This window comes from Lucilia cuprina, chromosome 3 (assembly GCF_022045245.1).
Source record: "Lucilia cuprina isolate Lc7/37 chromosome 3, ASM2204524v1, whole genome shotgun sequence".
NCBI lineage: Eukaryota > Metazoa > Arthropoda > Insecta > Diptera > Calliphoridae > Lucilia > Lucilia cuprina.
In genome coordinates this window covers 675,978-689,927 of record NC_060951.1, presented here as the reverse complement: position 1 = coordinate 689,927, position 13,950 = coordinate 675,978, and the positions used below count along the sequence as shown (strand labels likewise).

The window sequence follows — 13,950 nt, the reverse complement described above, 5'->3', positions numbered from 1 at the left end:
ACAACATTTCATATTCAGTGGTCAAACAGCTAGAAATTAATTGTGTTTTACTTAAAGGATTTTAGTGATTATTACCAGTCAATTATTGGTAACACTATTGTGTTTTCAATTTAGGCAATAAAAAGAAAATAATGAAATATTTATATATATTATTAACTAATTACTGCCATTTAAACATGTCATTAAAACTTTCTAAATATGAAAGCTTAATAAATAAAACAGTTATTATAAAACCATTAAATAATTATATTTTAACAAAGCTGTCAGTTTTCTTTAAATAAATTTAGCATTTCTTTTTTTGCAGTTTGTGCTTTTCTAAGTAGTCTTTTAAAATCTAGTAAATTTTCATATCATTTTTAGTAGAATTTTTTGCTTATATTTTGTTTATACAACCGACCTTTAAGGATTTGTAAGAGACTATTTTCAGTTTTTTTCTTTCTTTTTTCGAAAAAAATAAAAAAATAAAAGTTTATTTAATAGCTTTTTTGGTCTATGTCAACAGTTGTTTTTCTGTGACACAAATCTGCATAGCTGAAATGATGTGTTAAGCTTAAGCAGGAATGGAAGAGTACTATGTATAAGTAAATAAGTTTTTGTGTGAGTTGGAACTAACCTATCTTTTTAACAGTTCAAAATTCTTGATTTTTTTCTTGTTAAAAAAACATGCAAAATTACTCTATAAAAGAGAATAATTTAAATAAAGTCAAATAAAATAAATACAAAATCAATTTACTTTAAGCAAAGTAATTTTTGAAACAGCCTCTGAAGAGAATTCAGAGAATTCAGGTTAAAATTAATAAATAAATAAGAATATTTCTTATTTATTATATATTTTCTCTAAATATTTGCTTTAAAGAACAAACCATTACTGGCGTATACTTAATGTTTAATTCTTGTCAATTCTATATTAAGTATACGTACCGAAATTTACATTAATTGACAACACCTAAAAGTAGGCAATAATATATGATTTTATATATAACAGGTTACGTATACGTAATATTAAATTGTTTGCAAATAAATAACAAGTATACGTTTACTTGAAATAAAATCAATAAAATTAAGTCCTTTTAACCTTAAAAAGCCATATTAAGTACTGTTTAGAATTTGGCAAATTTTAAATATTTTACTTGTTAGTTCTTTAAATTTGTCTTAAAACTCTTCCCTTATGCTTTACTTCCCTTTAACCACAAACTTGAAACTTTACTCTATTAAATTTCTACAACTTATTTAAAATTTATTCTTGCCACAAAGTTAATTCTCACTAATACCATTGTCCAAATATAACTGGCTGTCAAAGTGATTATCAGCATTTCAGTAACTTAATTACTGGCTAAAGACTAAATTTCCATATAAATCAGGCTCATGAAAGAAGAAGGCTGACGCCTTCTATATACCATTTAACAAAAACACTTTTCATCTTTCAACTGTGCTATTTAATGTCTGATTTTGTAAACAACATCTTTTGTATTTTTTAGGTAAACATCTTGGTCCCACAAAACACGCGTATTAAATTGTTTTTAATTTGAATTTGTTACAAGAAACACACACACACAGCAAAAAAAGTATTAAATCAAAAAAGATTGTAATAAAGATATATATTTTTGAAACTTTCTTTGTAAGTTCGTTTTGCCTTTAACGAGTCTTTAACATTAATTTTCATTAACGCTAGCTTAACAGTTATTTTATGCCTATATTTAGTTGTTTAAAAGTGTAGGTTGGTTGGAGTGAATCTATTGTTTCAGCTGTCATGGTAATATTTGTTAAATTTGTGTTGACATTTTTGTGTTAAACACAAAGAAAGCAAATAACCATTTAATTGAAAATTTTGTATAAACTTAAATTTATTTATAACAAATAATTAAAATAATCCTACTTTTATTAGAGCTATAAAAGAAATTAAACATACAATTGAAAGACAAACAATTAAGTTTCTACAACAAAAGCCCTAACAAAATAATAAATAAAGAAAAGTGTCAGTAATATTAACATATAATAAAATAAAAAAAACCTTTTCTAATTTATAATAGAATTAAATTTCTCAGAAAGAATTTAGTTTACATTTTGTTTAAAATTTCCTTAAAGCCTTTAATGGAGGTTTACAAATAGATTTTCTTGTTATTTTTGGCTTTAACAATATATTTGCCTATTACTTTTTTTTACCACATTACGTTTGTTCTTTTTTTTTTCTTAAATAAATCCTTTATATATTTTATGAACATTTCCTGTGTTCTTTTATTTCCATTTCCGTTAGCTACTATCCAACAAACAAAAAAATTCCAATAATTTTAATGAAATTTTTCTTCTTTATTTGTGTTGATAATTCATGAGTGTATACAAGGATAAGACATTCTGGTATGATAAAAAAAACATTCTAATACATCTTTTAGGGCAGCAGCAAATACTCGTACATTATGTTAAGTTTTTTATCTAATATCTCGTAAATAAAATCTCAGTCGATTGCTTTTAATGTTCATGTGTGTGTGTAAGCTGCTGCTCAAAAGACGGGGTACGTTTGAAAAGTTTTTGCTAGGAAATGATTAATATTGAGATATTAATACACATTTTTAAAACAAAAGTTTGTATTATAAATGCAAAAAAATACTTTTTGGGTTAACATTCATTTTTATTGAATTTAGTTTGAAATTAAAGAAAATGTAGAAAACATCATTTAAAAAAGGGTTTTTTATTTTTTGCAAGAGTTACATCTAAGCTTTACTTAAAAGTACTTTTTCATAGAATTTTCCTTAAAATTAATCTGTTCCATAAAAAAAGTAAAGATTTTCGAATTTTATGTTTAAAAACTAAAAACTAAAAACTGAACAGTTCACCCACTACATATTCAGTCAAGGGAAACAAAAGGAAATACTGCGTTTGATCTTGATTCCAGCAACGAATTACTAAAACCTATTAACTACAAGGAAGAATAAATGATTATCTGGGCATTAGTGGCAGTGTGTGTGTGCCGGCATGTGATATTAACAAAATATTCAAAAAAAAAATTTTTCTTAGACGATTGAAAACTGAAAAGCACGTAACTTTTCTACTTCAATGGTCTGCAGTTTTCTACTGTTTTTCAAAATTAAAGCAACCATTTTTTTGCTGTTGTTGGTAAAGGGAATTAAACTTAACTGAATTGATGTGTTGCAAAGAAGCTGTAGGAAAATGAACTTTGAAATTGATGGTTGTTGTTGGTTGTATGTACATGGCAGGTGTCTAAGAATGAACACAAACATAATCACTGGTTGACAGGAAAGGGGAAAGGGGAAAGGGGAAGAAAGGAATGTGTGTTGAGGTTTGCTAAAAGCCGATAAAAAATATAAAATTAAATTGTTTTGTGAAGCCTTAACACTTTTTTTTTTGCTCTTTTACACATTTAACACTTTACACCCAAGGTGTTTTTCTTTTATACTTTTCATGTAATAAACATGGTTGACTTTGATACTTTATTATAAATATTTTCTTTTTAATATGTTGTTGGGATTTTTTTTTTACAATTTGGTTGTCCTTAAGACAATGTAGGAGTTGCTAAAGTGGTATGAAGTTTCATTTCTTTCTTTGTTTGTTTCATGCAAATTTAATGATCTGTAGAGCTGTTGCAAGCAACATTTTGTATAAAATTTTTCCACATTTTTTTTCTGTACATTATTGCAACATAGTGTTTGTTGTTTTATATATGGCATACTCTCTTCATGCTAACAATAAGTAATTTAAATGTAATGAAGGTTTTTCTTTTATACTTTTGTTTTGTTTATTTTGTTTTCCCTCTCCTTTCATCTTTTCCAACTACTTGGCACTTTGTTGATTCAGGGTTTTTAAGCTGGTTTAAGGTAATGACTTGCATCATCAACATTTGACTGAAACAGCTGCAACAATTTATATTTTAATGTGGATTTATTTTGTTGCAAATATACATTACTGTATTAAATTCTTACTCTTACTCTTTCTCTGTAGCTACCTATCTCTTTCATTATATTTATTAGTGTTTTCATTTATTATTTGTTTTTTTAAGGGAGCTCTAAGAGAGCAATCACCTTATATGTATTAGCTTAAATTAAAATTAAAAACAAAAACTGTTGCAGCAGGTTAGGGAGTTACTAATTACTAACCAAACGTTTGTAGTTGCTACATTGTAATCTTTATTTTATTTATATATTAGAAATGAAACTCATTAACCATTAAACTTGCTACGTTTATGCATTGATTTAATTAGTAAAAAAAAGTTTTTCCTTTTAACTAAAATTAGTTAGTAAGTGGAGAAAATCCTGAGGTTGTGTTGTCGTTTTAGGAAATTCAATCAGTCTAAGCTGGTTTATTTAAAGGTAATTTACCTTATTTGTCTGTATATATAAAAGTTTGAGTTTACTACAGTTTCTATTTAACAGACTCAAAGTCGTATGCTGTATACAGTTGAGCAGTGTTGCATACAAATTTAATTTCCGTTATCAATTGGCCTTAGTATTTCCGTTTAATATATATTTTCTTTTTTTTTTTTGTATAAACAACAACATGCTACTCTTATCTCTGGTTTTAAAACTAATAAAGTTTATATTAGCGTTTCCAGTATTTCTGTTGTGTATTTAATAAATTTTGAAAAATAAAAAAATTTTATTAATTTTTTTATTAATTTTAAAATTTTAGGTCTTTCTAAACGTCCCATGGGTCCACCGCATCGTAAAAGTAGTTTACCAAAGCATCAGGAGGTTAAGAAACGTTTTTTGGAAATTTGCGATACCAACTTTTCGGAAGAGGTGCGTCATGCTTTACGTTTTCCCGCCTTCGATTCCTATGACTGGGGTGATGCTGATATCATACATCTAATGCAAACTATGTTTATCGAATTAGGTTTTATAGAGAAATTTAATCTACCCATCGATACTTTGCGTGAATGGCTGTACGAGGTGTACAAACACTACAATGAGGTGCCGTTTCACAATTTTCGTCATTGTTTTTGTGTGGCGCAAATGGTAAGTTGTAAGCTTTAATCATTATTTAAATTAAATGTAAATTTACAAAAAAGTAACCTTAGCTGTATGGATGCTTATATTTCCTGTTTTCTAATGAATAAAGTAAAACCTTTCAATTTTACTTATAAAATTGAAATTTAGTTAATAAGGAAGTACACACACACACACACACTCTAATTATTTATATTGATTTTTTACATAAAAGCAACCTGACAGCTAATGGAAAATTAAAATATAAAAGAGAATACAAGTTTAAACAAGAAACCTAAATTAAATAGCTAACCTGAAAGGTAAAGTTGTTACTTTATACAAATTTCCTAAGATTTGAGTTTAATGTTAAATAATGTTTAGTTATTTAGTATGTACGTATATATGTAAGTATATCTGTTAATTCAATAGACAAAAACCACAAAATCTCTTAGCCCAGTTTGTTCGTGGGTGCTTTAGGTTAATATCACCATCATCATCATCATCATCGTCATCATCAAATTCGAACAATTACATTTCTGGGTATATGCTAAGCCTCTGTGTCATTGGCTCATATTTCAATGAGGCAATGCTATTGGTATTGATGGGTTCGTTTGGTTTTGCTTCGATTCAGTTTGGTTTGATTGACTGGTTGCTGTATTTAACATGTTTTTGGCTTCCGGCTTATTTGTCAAAAATGTTCATTAATATGATGACAATTTTTCGTGTATATGTACAGTTTGTACTTTCTTACCTTTGAATACAAATGTTGTATATATTACATGAAAGGTATACATAAAATATAAAGTTCGTTTAAAGGTTTTATTATTAAAAAAAAATGAGTTTAAAAAATCTAAAACAAACCTATAACTACTTCAATTTTTATTAAAAGTTCAATAAAAATTTAATTTTTCTCCAAAAAAATCAGTTGTTTACATGAGGTCAGTTATGTAAACTATTATAAAATAAATTTATAAAAACATAAGTTTTTTTCAAAATTTACTTAACTGTTTACATAATGTCAACTATATAAACATAAGTTTTGTTAACATTTCTCTAACATTTTTTTTAAGATTTTACTCTTAAAGCCCTAAATTTCAATTGTTTTTACATTGTTTACACCATGTCAACAATGTAAAATGAAGTAAATTATATTAATTTGTAAAGAATAGTTGAAATTACAAAAAACTAATAAATGCAATTGTTTACATTATGTCAATAATGTAAAATAAAGTAAAAATTACATAAAAATTACAAAATTCAGAAAAAAAAAATCTTAAAAAATATTAATTCAATTATTTACACACTGTAAATAAAAAATGTAACAATGTAAAAAAACTGCCATAAAATTTCAAAGTTATAAAACAAATAAAATGTTTTAACCAAAAAAATTTTTTTGATTTTGTTTACATTACGTCAACAATGTAAGAATACGTAAGAAAATATTTTATTTTAAAACGACACATTTTTATTTTTTTAATATTAACTTTTTAAACTCCATTAATTTCAATGTTTACATTTTGTAAAAAATGTAAAATATACTAAAAGTATTAGAATTTAGACAACATTTTAGTAAAATAGGCCTTTAAAAATAATTCATTCAATTGTTTACACTATGTCAACAATGCAACTGTATAGACAACTAATATATATTAAAGAAATAAATACTCTATAATAAGATTTAAAAATTTTAACCTTACAGCAATGAAATACCTCATGTAAACTTTGTAATAAATTATAAAAATTAGTAAAATCTTTTAGAAAATTTAAGACAAATTACCTAAAATCTTACTTTTAAATTGATCTATTTGAGAATCATTCTTTTTAAATTTTTGTCATTAAAAAAAATTTACATACACAAATGCATTTGTACATGCACTTGATGTACACCAAATTTAGCACAAGTATTTTTTGTTCTATATATATTTTTTTCATACATTTAAATAAAAAGATAAAAATGTTTATGTCGTCGTCAACGACATCATCATCATAATTTTTAGCCACTACAACGACATCATAATCATCTTTTTAAGAAAAATACAAAAAGAAAAAAAAAGATAATAATAATAAAACTGAAAGAAAGTACTGGCAGGCCCCAAAGACTTAAGTATCCTTTTAGCATATTCGACCTAGTTATGAGAAGAAAACTGGCTTAATAATGTGTGTAAATATAAACTGGATACGAGTGGTGTCTCTGAATGAATGTATGAATTTACAAATAAATACATGATGGTTAAAGCAACTTAAGTGCAAAAAATGTTTTTATAAAAAAACACTGAAAGAAATTATCATATTAGTATACATAAAATAATAAGCTCAACAAGGATTTTTTATATTATTAAAAAAAAATAATTATTAAAAAAAACTTTAATTTAGTTTTTGTTTTAATTTTTTATTATGCTACTTTTTCTTTAAGTGTTATATGTTTTATAAATTTTAGTATATTATTATGTGGATTTTGTGTCATTTTATAATGATGCATTGACAGTGTTTTTATTTAGAAAACAAGTAAATGAACTGTCATCAGTTAAGGCAGATTTTCTGTTGATGTTGTAAAGGACACATTGATATAAAGAAAGGTGGAGAAAATATATAACTTGCAAAAAAGTATAAGAAAAATATTAAATAGACTGTCATTTATTAGTTAAACGAACTGTGATAAGATAAACTTTTACAAGTTGAGAACAACTATCAAACTCCCTCAAAGTCAACGCTGTCAAAAATTTAAATATGTTTTTAAATTCTACTTTTCCTAACACAATTATTTCTTTAGCCATAAAACCATATCATTTAGATTGCCTTTTACCCAACAACAATTATGTTCTTTTCTCCTCTACATTTACTATTCATAATCCTTTTTTTTAAATTGAGCTTTTCAAGTTATAGTCCTGACAGCACTTAATGTGAATCACTAAACGATAAACACATTATGTTGCCAATTCAATTATATTAAAATAATCTATCGATTATAGATTGTACTAGTACAACTAAAATTTGCCTTAAAATATTTTAAGCAAAAGGCATACCAATACACTCACTTTGCACAAAAAAAGGCTTAATAAATAAAATTAAAATTGCAGGACCATAAAGTCATGTTTGCAACCAAGACCAGTATATGGCCAAGAGTCATCAATTGTATACAACACTGAGCATTCTGTGTGCTGAGGATGTTGGATATGAAAACTATAACAATGTGGAAAAAATATTTTACATTAAATGCTACAGGACATCATCATGCATATTTTGTATGTATTTGCTTATGTGTTTGTTTACTCATATAACGGTTGTTTTAGTAATAGTGTCTCTCTCATAGTCATTTTTTTCGCTGTATCTACTTACTAGATTTAAGGATTTAAGGCAAACTACTAAACCACAATTCGTGGCCAAACCATCGAATGAATGCACATTTACAGTTTCATATAAAAAAAGGCCAACAAAAATACACAAACGTTGTACTAGTTTTAAATAGATGTTTGCAACACGTTTACATTAGCCTCGGTTATTAATGCTTGTGTGTTTGTGTTTGTTGTTGTTAATGCTAATTTTCCATCTGCATGCAAATAGGCTAAAAGGGAACAGATTTATGCTTAAGTCAAACAATAATAGGAAAATCAACAAGCACGACCAACAGAGTAAAAACGTATACATTGAAAAAGTAAATTTAAATAAAATTTGTTACCCCCTGTAGGAGTGCAGGTAAAACAGTAACAGATAGACGTTTCTACAAAATGGCAGATGTTATAAGTTACAAGGGCAACAAAATTCATTTTCGTACAAGGTTTCATAATTTAGAAAATTTTTAAAAAAATGCATATGATTTTATATGGATTTTAAGAAATTTAATAAAAAAATATTTCTAAAAAAATATCCAAACAAATCTTACATTCTTTACAATGTTTACACGATGTCAACAGCAGAAAAAACTATTTTATTTAAATATATTTTATGAGATTAAAACTTAAAAATTATGATTTCTGCAAAAATTGAAGCAAAAGTTAAATTTTTTACATTATTTACATGATGTCAACAATGTAAACAATTAAAAAATCTATTCTTTTTCTTATAAATTTTAAGAATTTATCTAAAATACAATTGTTTACATAATGTCTACAAAGCTATGGTGTAAATATTGTTTACATGATGTCAACAATAAGTAATAATTACATATTAACACAAATTTGAAAAAGTTTAAAAAATATTTACATAATGTCAAAAAATTAAACGATTCAGAAAATAGTGTTCTTGACTGCATTTTATTAAATTATTAAACATTTTATCTTTAAAAAAAAACAATGTATAATTTTGAAAAATTCAAAATTTGTTTAGAAAAAATATTGTTGAAATTAACTATGAAATTTTTTTTATTTTACCTTTTTTACACAATTTTTACATAATGTGAACAATGTAAATAAATAAAATTAAATACTGCAAAATACTGGTTAGATTCAAAAGAATTTAATAAAAAATTATTTTTGACAATTATTTACATTATGTCAACAATGTAAATAAATGACAAATAATGTCAAAAATCGTTAAAAGAAAACGAATTCCTAGCATAACTAAGCTCTATAGAAAATTCTACACTCTTAATACTGTTTACCTCATGTCAACAAGGTATATTTTTACATAAAGCAAACAAGTACTAAAAAACTTCAGTTGTAGAAAACGTGAATGAGTTTTTTTTTCAAAAACTTGTTATTATAAATGTGGTCGTTTTATCAACTTAATTCTTACTTTATCTCTATTTTGAAACATTTATAATAATTTTCTTTTCTTTGTTAAACAATTGATGCATATAATTAAAAAAATTACAATTTATATTTAAAAAAGAAAACTTATTATTTCACATCGGTGCTAAAACAACATAACTTTAAATTGTTAAACTTAAACTCTAGAGACATTATGTTCATCGTATTATTGCCGCTAACTTTTTAGATAAATATATATTTAGTTATAAAACTAACTAAGAAAGTACTAAAGAAACTCATGTTTGTAATATCCTGTCATTTTACTCTCCATATTCAATGCAAAAATACACATTGCAATGATGGCTTCTGTTACCATAGTGAGAAATTCTTTTTGTTAAGAAGAAAAAAAAAACGAAAACAAAAACAAAAAGAAAAAGAAAAAAATTGCATTGCGAAAAAAAGAAAAAAACTTTAGCAAATCAAAAGAAATCAAGTTGTAGTAAATTGTTGACAGTTAAAAAAAAACTTTCATCAATAAAATAGCAAAAAAAAAAAAAAATAAAAAAATAACAAGAAAACGTTTTCTCCACAGACTTTTAACAAGCTTAAGTTACGTTTCAATTTCTGTAGAAATCCTTCAAATTATTCTTGATCGAATTTCGCTTTTTTTATTTCTTCTCTCATTCTTCTTTTTCAAAATTTATTTTTCGTATCATATTGATGGAAGTTAACAACAAAAAAGAAAATATCGCAAAAATATTTTTCTTATAAAGTTTTTGTGCAAATACAGAATTATTGTATGTATGTGTTTGATTAGGTCTGTCTGTGTTGGTAAGTTTACGATTGTGTGTTTTAGGGCAGTTTTATTAGGGAAAGTGTGAGTAAATTTTGTTTTAAATTTTTGAGAAATCTTTTGTTTAAAAAAATTAAAAACATACAATAGTTTACACAATGTCAACAATGTAAATTACTAGTAATATGTAAAAACAAATTATCTGTTTGTTTGAAATGTTAACATTTTTAAATAAAAAAGGATTTTCCGAATTCTTTACATTTTTTGTCAACAATTAAATTTAATAAGAAAACTATTTACTAATTGTTTACATAAAGTTAAAAAGTTTTTATAAGTAAAAAACAATGCAATAACTTAAAAAGTTCAATTTATTCATTTGTTTACACAATGTCAACAATGTAAAAAATACTTTAAAGTGACCATTTTTATATCAAAAACAGTTAAATTTCATAAGAAAAACAATTTATTTAATTGTTTACATAATGTCAACAAAGTAAAATTAAAATTTAAAGATGCTTTTAAAAATGAATAAAAGTTTTGATTTGTTTACATTTTGTCAACAATGTAAACTTTTAAAAATAACTAAGTTAATGTTTAAAAAAGTTGGATTTTGAAAAATTTTACGTAAAATGTAAAAATTTACATAATGTCAACAATGTAAACAATAGCTGTAACTAGTATTTTTCTTATTTTTTTTAAGAAAACTGCTAACCAAAAAAGTAACTCTAGAACGATAAAAATTTTAAAAAACAAAACTTGTATTTCTTTATTTATAACAATTTATCAAAGGTTTATAGAACAAATTTAATATGAAAATTTGTTTTAAGATTTAAAATCTTAATATTTTCAATAAAATTTTCCAATATTCTTAGAATTTTTTTTTATCAATTTTATTGCTTACAAATTTAAAACAAATAAAAAGAGAAAAAACATTAACATAAACAACATACAACAAACCAAATAAAGTTAAGGGAAAAAACGAATAAAAAACAAACAAACTTTGACAATTTTTTGCCGTTTTGTTTATCAAAAGGATTTTGTACTAGTAATAATTTTTAATACTTTTTTTCTGGGCAAAACAAAATACATACCCAAAACAAAAAATGTATTGAATGGCAAGAAAGAGTGTTAGGAAAAATAAACAAAACCCCTTAAAAAACAACAGCTGGTATTTTATATTCTTAGCGATTTAAAAATAAAGTTCTGTTGTTCACATAAATATTTTAGTTACACAAAATAAATTGAATTTGAAATTTTTTACTTTTTTTCTTTTTCAGTTTTTTAACTTAATCATTTATACTTAAGTTACATGAATATATATGTTGTTCTTTCATTTCTTTCTTTTGCAGATGTATGGCATAACACGTCAGGCCAATTTATTACAACGTTTGGGTGATTTGGAGTGTCTAATTTTGTTGGTATCCTGTATTTGTCATGATCTCGATCATCCTGGTTACAACAATATTTATCAAATAAATGCTCGTACAGAATTGGCTTTACGGTAAGGATGGATGACATGTAGAATATACATAAACATATGTATGTAAATGTGTGTAAGTGAAACATACTCTAATGAGAGCGTTAGGACTGAAAAAAGGGACAAGTATCTTCCAGCCTTTATACTATACTGCCAATCAAATATGACTGAGTATATGTCCATTAGTTATCACTTTAAATTCCCAATAAGTGTATGGAAAATCATTTTAATTATCAATGTTTGTTAAGCTAACTATACTCATGTGTATTGCTGTATCTGTTAGATACTTTATAATACAGTTTGTCTGTTTGAGTTCGAGTTTATGTCCATGATTTGGGGGAAAAGTTTATGTGAGAAAGTTGAAAATGACACAAGTACACATTGTCTTTATATGACTTAAAGCATTGCAAATTGAAATGTTTTGTCATTTTTGGTTGCCGCCATACATACATACAAATTTTTAAGTGTATATCCTTGTATGTAAACATGCTCTTCCTCTTGTTTAGATTTATTTTATACTGATTGATGGATGTGTATTCGTTTTACAGTTATCGATTGACAGTAAATGTATTGATTTTTTTCATGTTGTGTTTATATTAAAAATAACAGGTTTTTGGTTTATTTTGCAACAAATTACAATAGAGATCTACACAAGAGCGAAATCTATAGATAAATTGTCTTTGGTATCAAATATCGTTTAATCAATAGCCTAAAATCTATAGTCTAGTCTGTAATCTAGACAATAGTCTATTCTAATGTCTTTATAGTCAAATCAATAGTCTAGTCTATAGTCTAGTCTATAGTCTATTCTATAGTCTAGTCTATAGTCTAGTCTATAGGCTAGTCTATAGTCTAGTTTATAGTCTAGACTAGGACCTAGTAGATAGTCTAGTCTATAGTCTAGTATATAGTCTAGTCTAAAGTCTAGTCTATAGTCTAGTCTATAGTCTAGTCTAGTCTATAGTCTAGTCTAGTCTATAGTCTAGTCTATAGTCTAGTCTATAGTCTAGTCTATAGTCTAGTCTATAGTCTAGTCTATAGTCTAGTCTATAGTCTAGTCTATAGTCTAGTCTATAGTCTAGTCTATAGTCTAGTCTATAGTCTAGTCTATAGTCTAGTCTATAGTCTAGTCTATAGTATAGTCTATAGTCTAGTCTATAGTCTAGTTTATAGTCTAGTTTATAGTCGAGACTAGGACCTAGTAGATAGTCTAGTCTATAGTCTAGTAGATAGTGTTGTTTGTAGTCTATACTAAATTCTCTAGTTTATAGTCTAGCCCATAATCCTGCCTTTAGTCTTCCCTATAGTCTAGCCAATAGTCGATTAAGTAGTTAAGGCGTAAGTGGTAAATAATGATCAATAGGGTGAGGAAGAGAGCTTTACATTTGTTCATCTTTTGACGTAATAATCTCTTTAACATGATAAGTTTTCTAAGAAATTTTTTAACAGAATTCAAAAGAAACCATAAAAAATTACATTATATTACTTAACGTATCTCTACTGACTGCAAAATAAATGTTTATTGTCAGTGCATTTTCTATATACATATATGTCACTACAATACCTATATTAAAAGCATTTTTTTTCAACAAAACATATTTTCACTTATACACATTTATAAATCATTTTTTTACAAATAAAAAGATTAACTTTATTTAACTTAACTTTATTTAACTTAACATTTTTCAATATAGATTTTCTTCTTCTAATATATATATAATATATTTTATCTTTATTCTAGCTATAACGACATATCGCCTTTAGAAAATCATCATTGCTCGATAGCATTTCGTTTATTGGAACATCCAGACTGTAATATTTTTAGAAACTTTAGTAGAGAAGCATTCAAGTAAGTTAAACACAACATTCTATGAAAAAAAAATACATTAAATTTAAAAAAAGACTTAGAAGGAAAAGAATTACATTTATTTTATGGTTTATTTTACTGAACAAGAAAAATATTTGTATGCATTCTGTTGTTCATCTCAATTTTCAACAAGGAAAACTTTTCTACTAGAGTTTTGTGAAAAAAATATATATAAAAAAAACACACACACA

The 13,950-nt window shown here is 25.4% G+C and overlaps 1 protein-coding gene across 1 annotated transcript in view; it reads left to right on the top strand.

Annotated features, from left to right (window-relative positions):
* LOC111683756 (high affinity cGMP-specific 3',5'-cyclic phosphodiesterase 9A) overlaps positions 1-13,950 on the top strand; it is a 110,416-nt gene that overhangs the window by 78,500 nt on the left and 17,966 nt on the right. Inside the window, exons 5-7 of the mRNA XM_046946022.1 lie at positions 4,642-4,967; positions 11,765-11,916; positions 13,634-13,741. Of these exons, the coding sequence (XP_046801978.1) occupies positions 4,642-4,967; positions 11,765-11,916; positions 13,634-13,741 (586 nt within the window). The remainder of the gene's footprint in view (positions 1-4,641; positions 4,968-11,764; positions 11,917-13,633; positions 13,742-13,950) is intronic.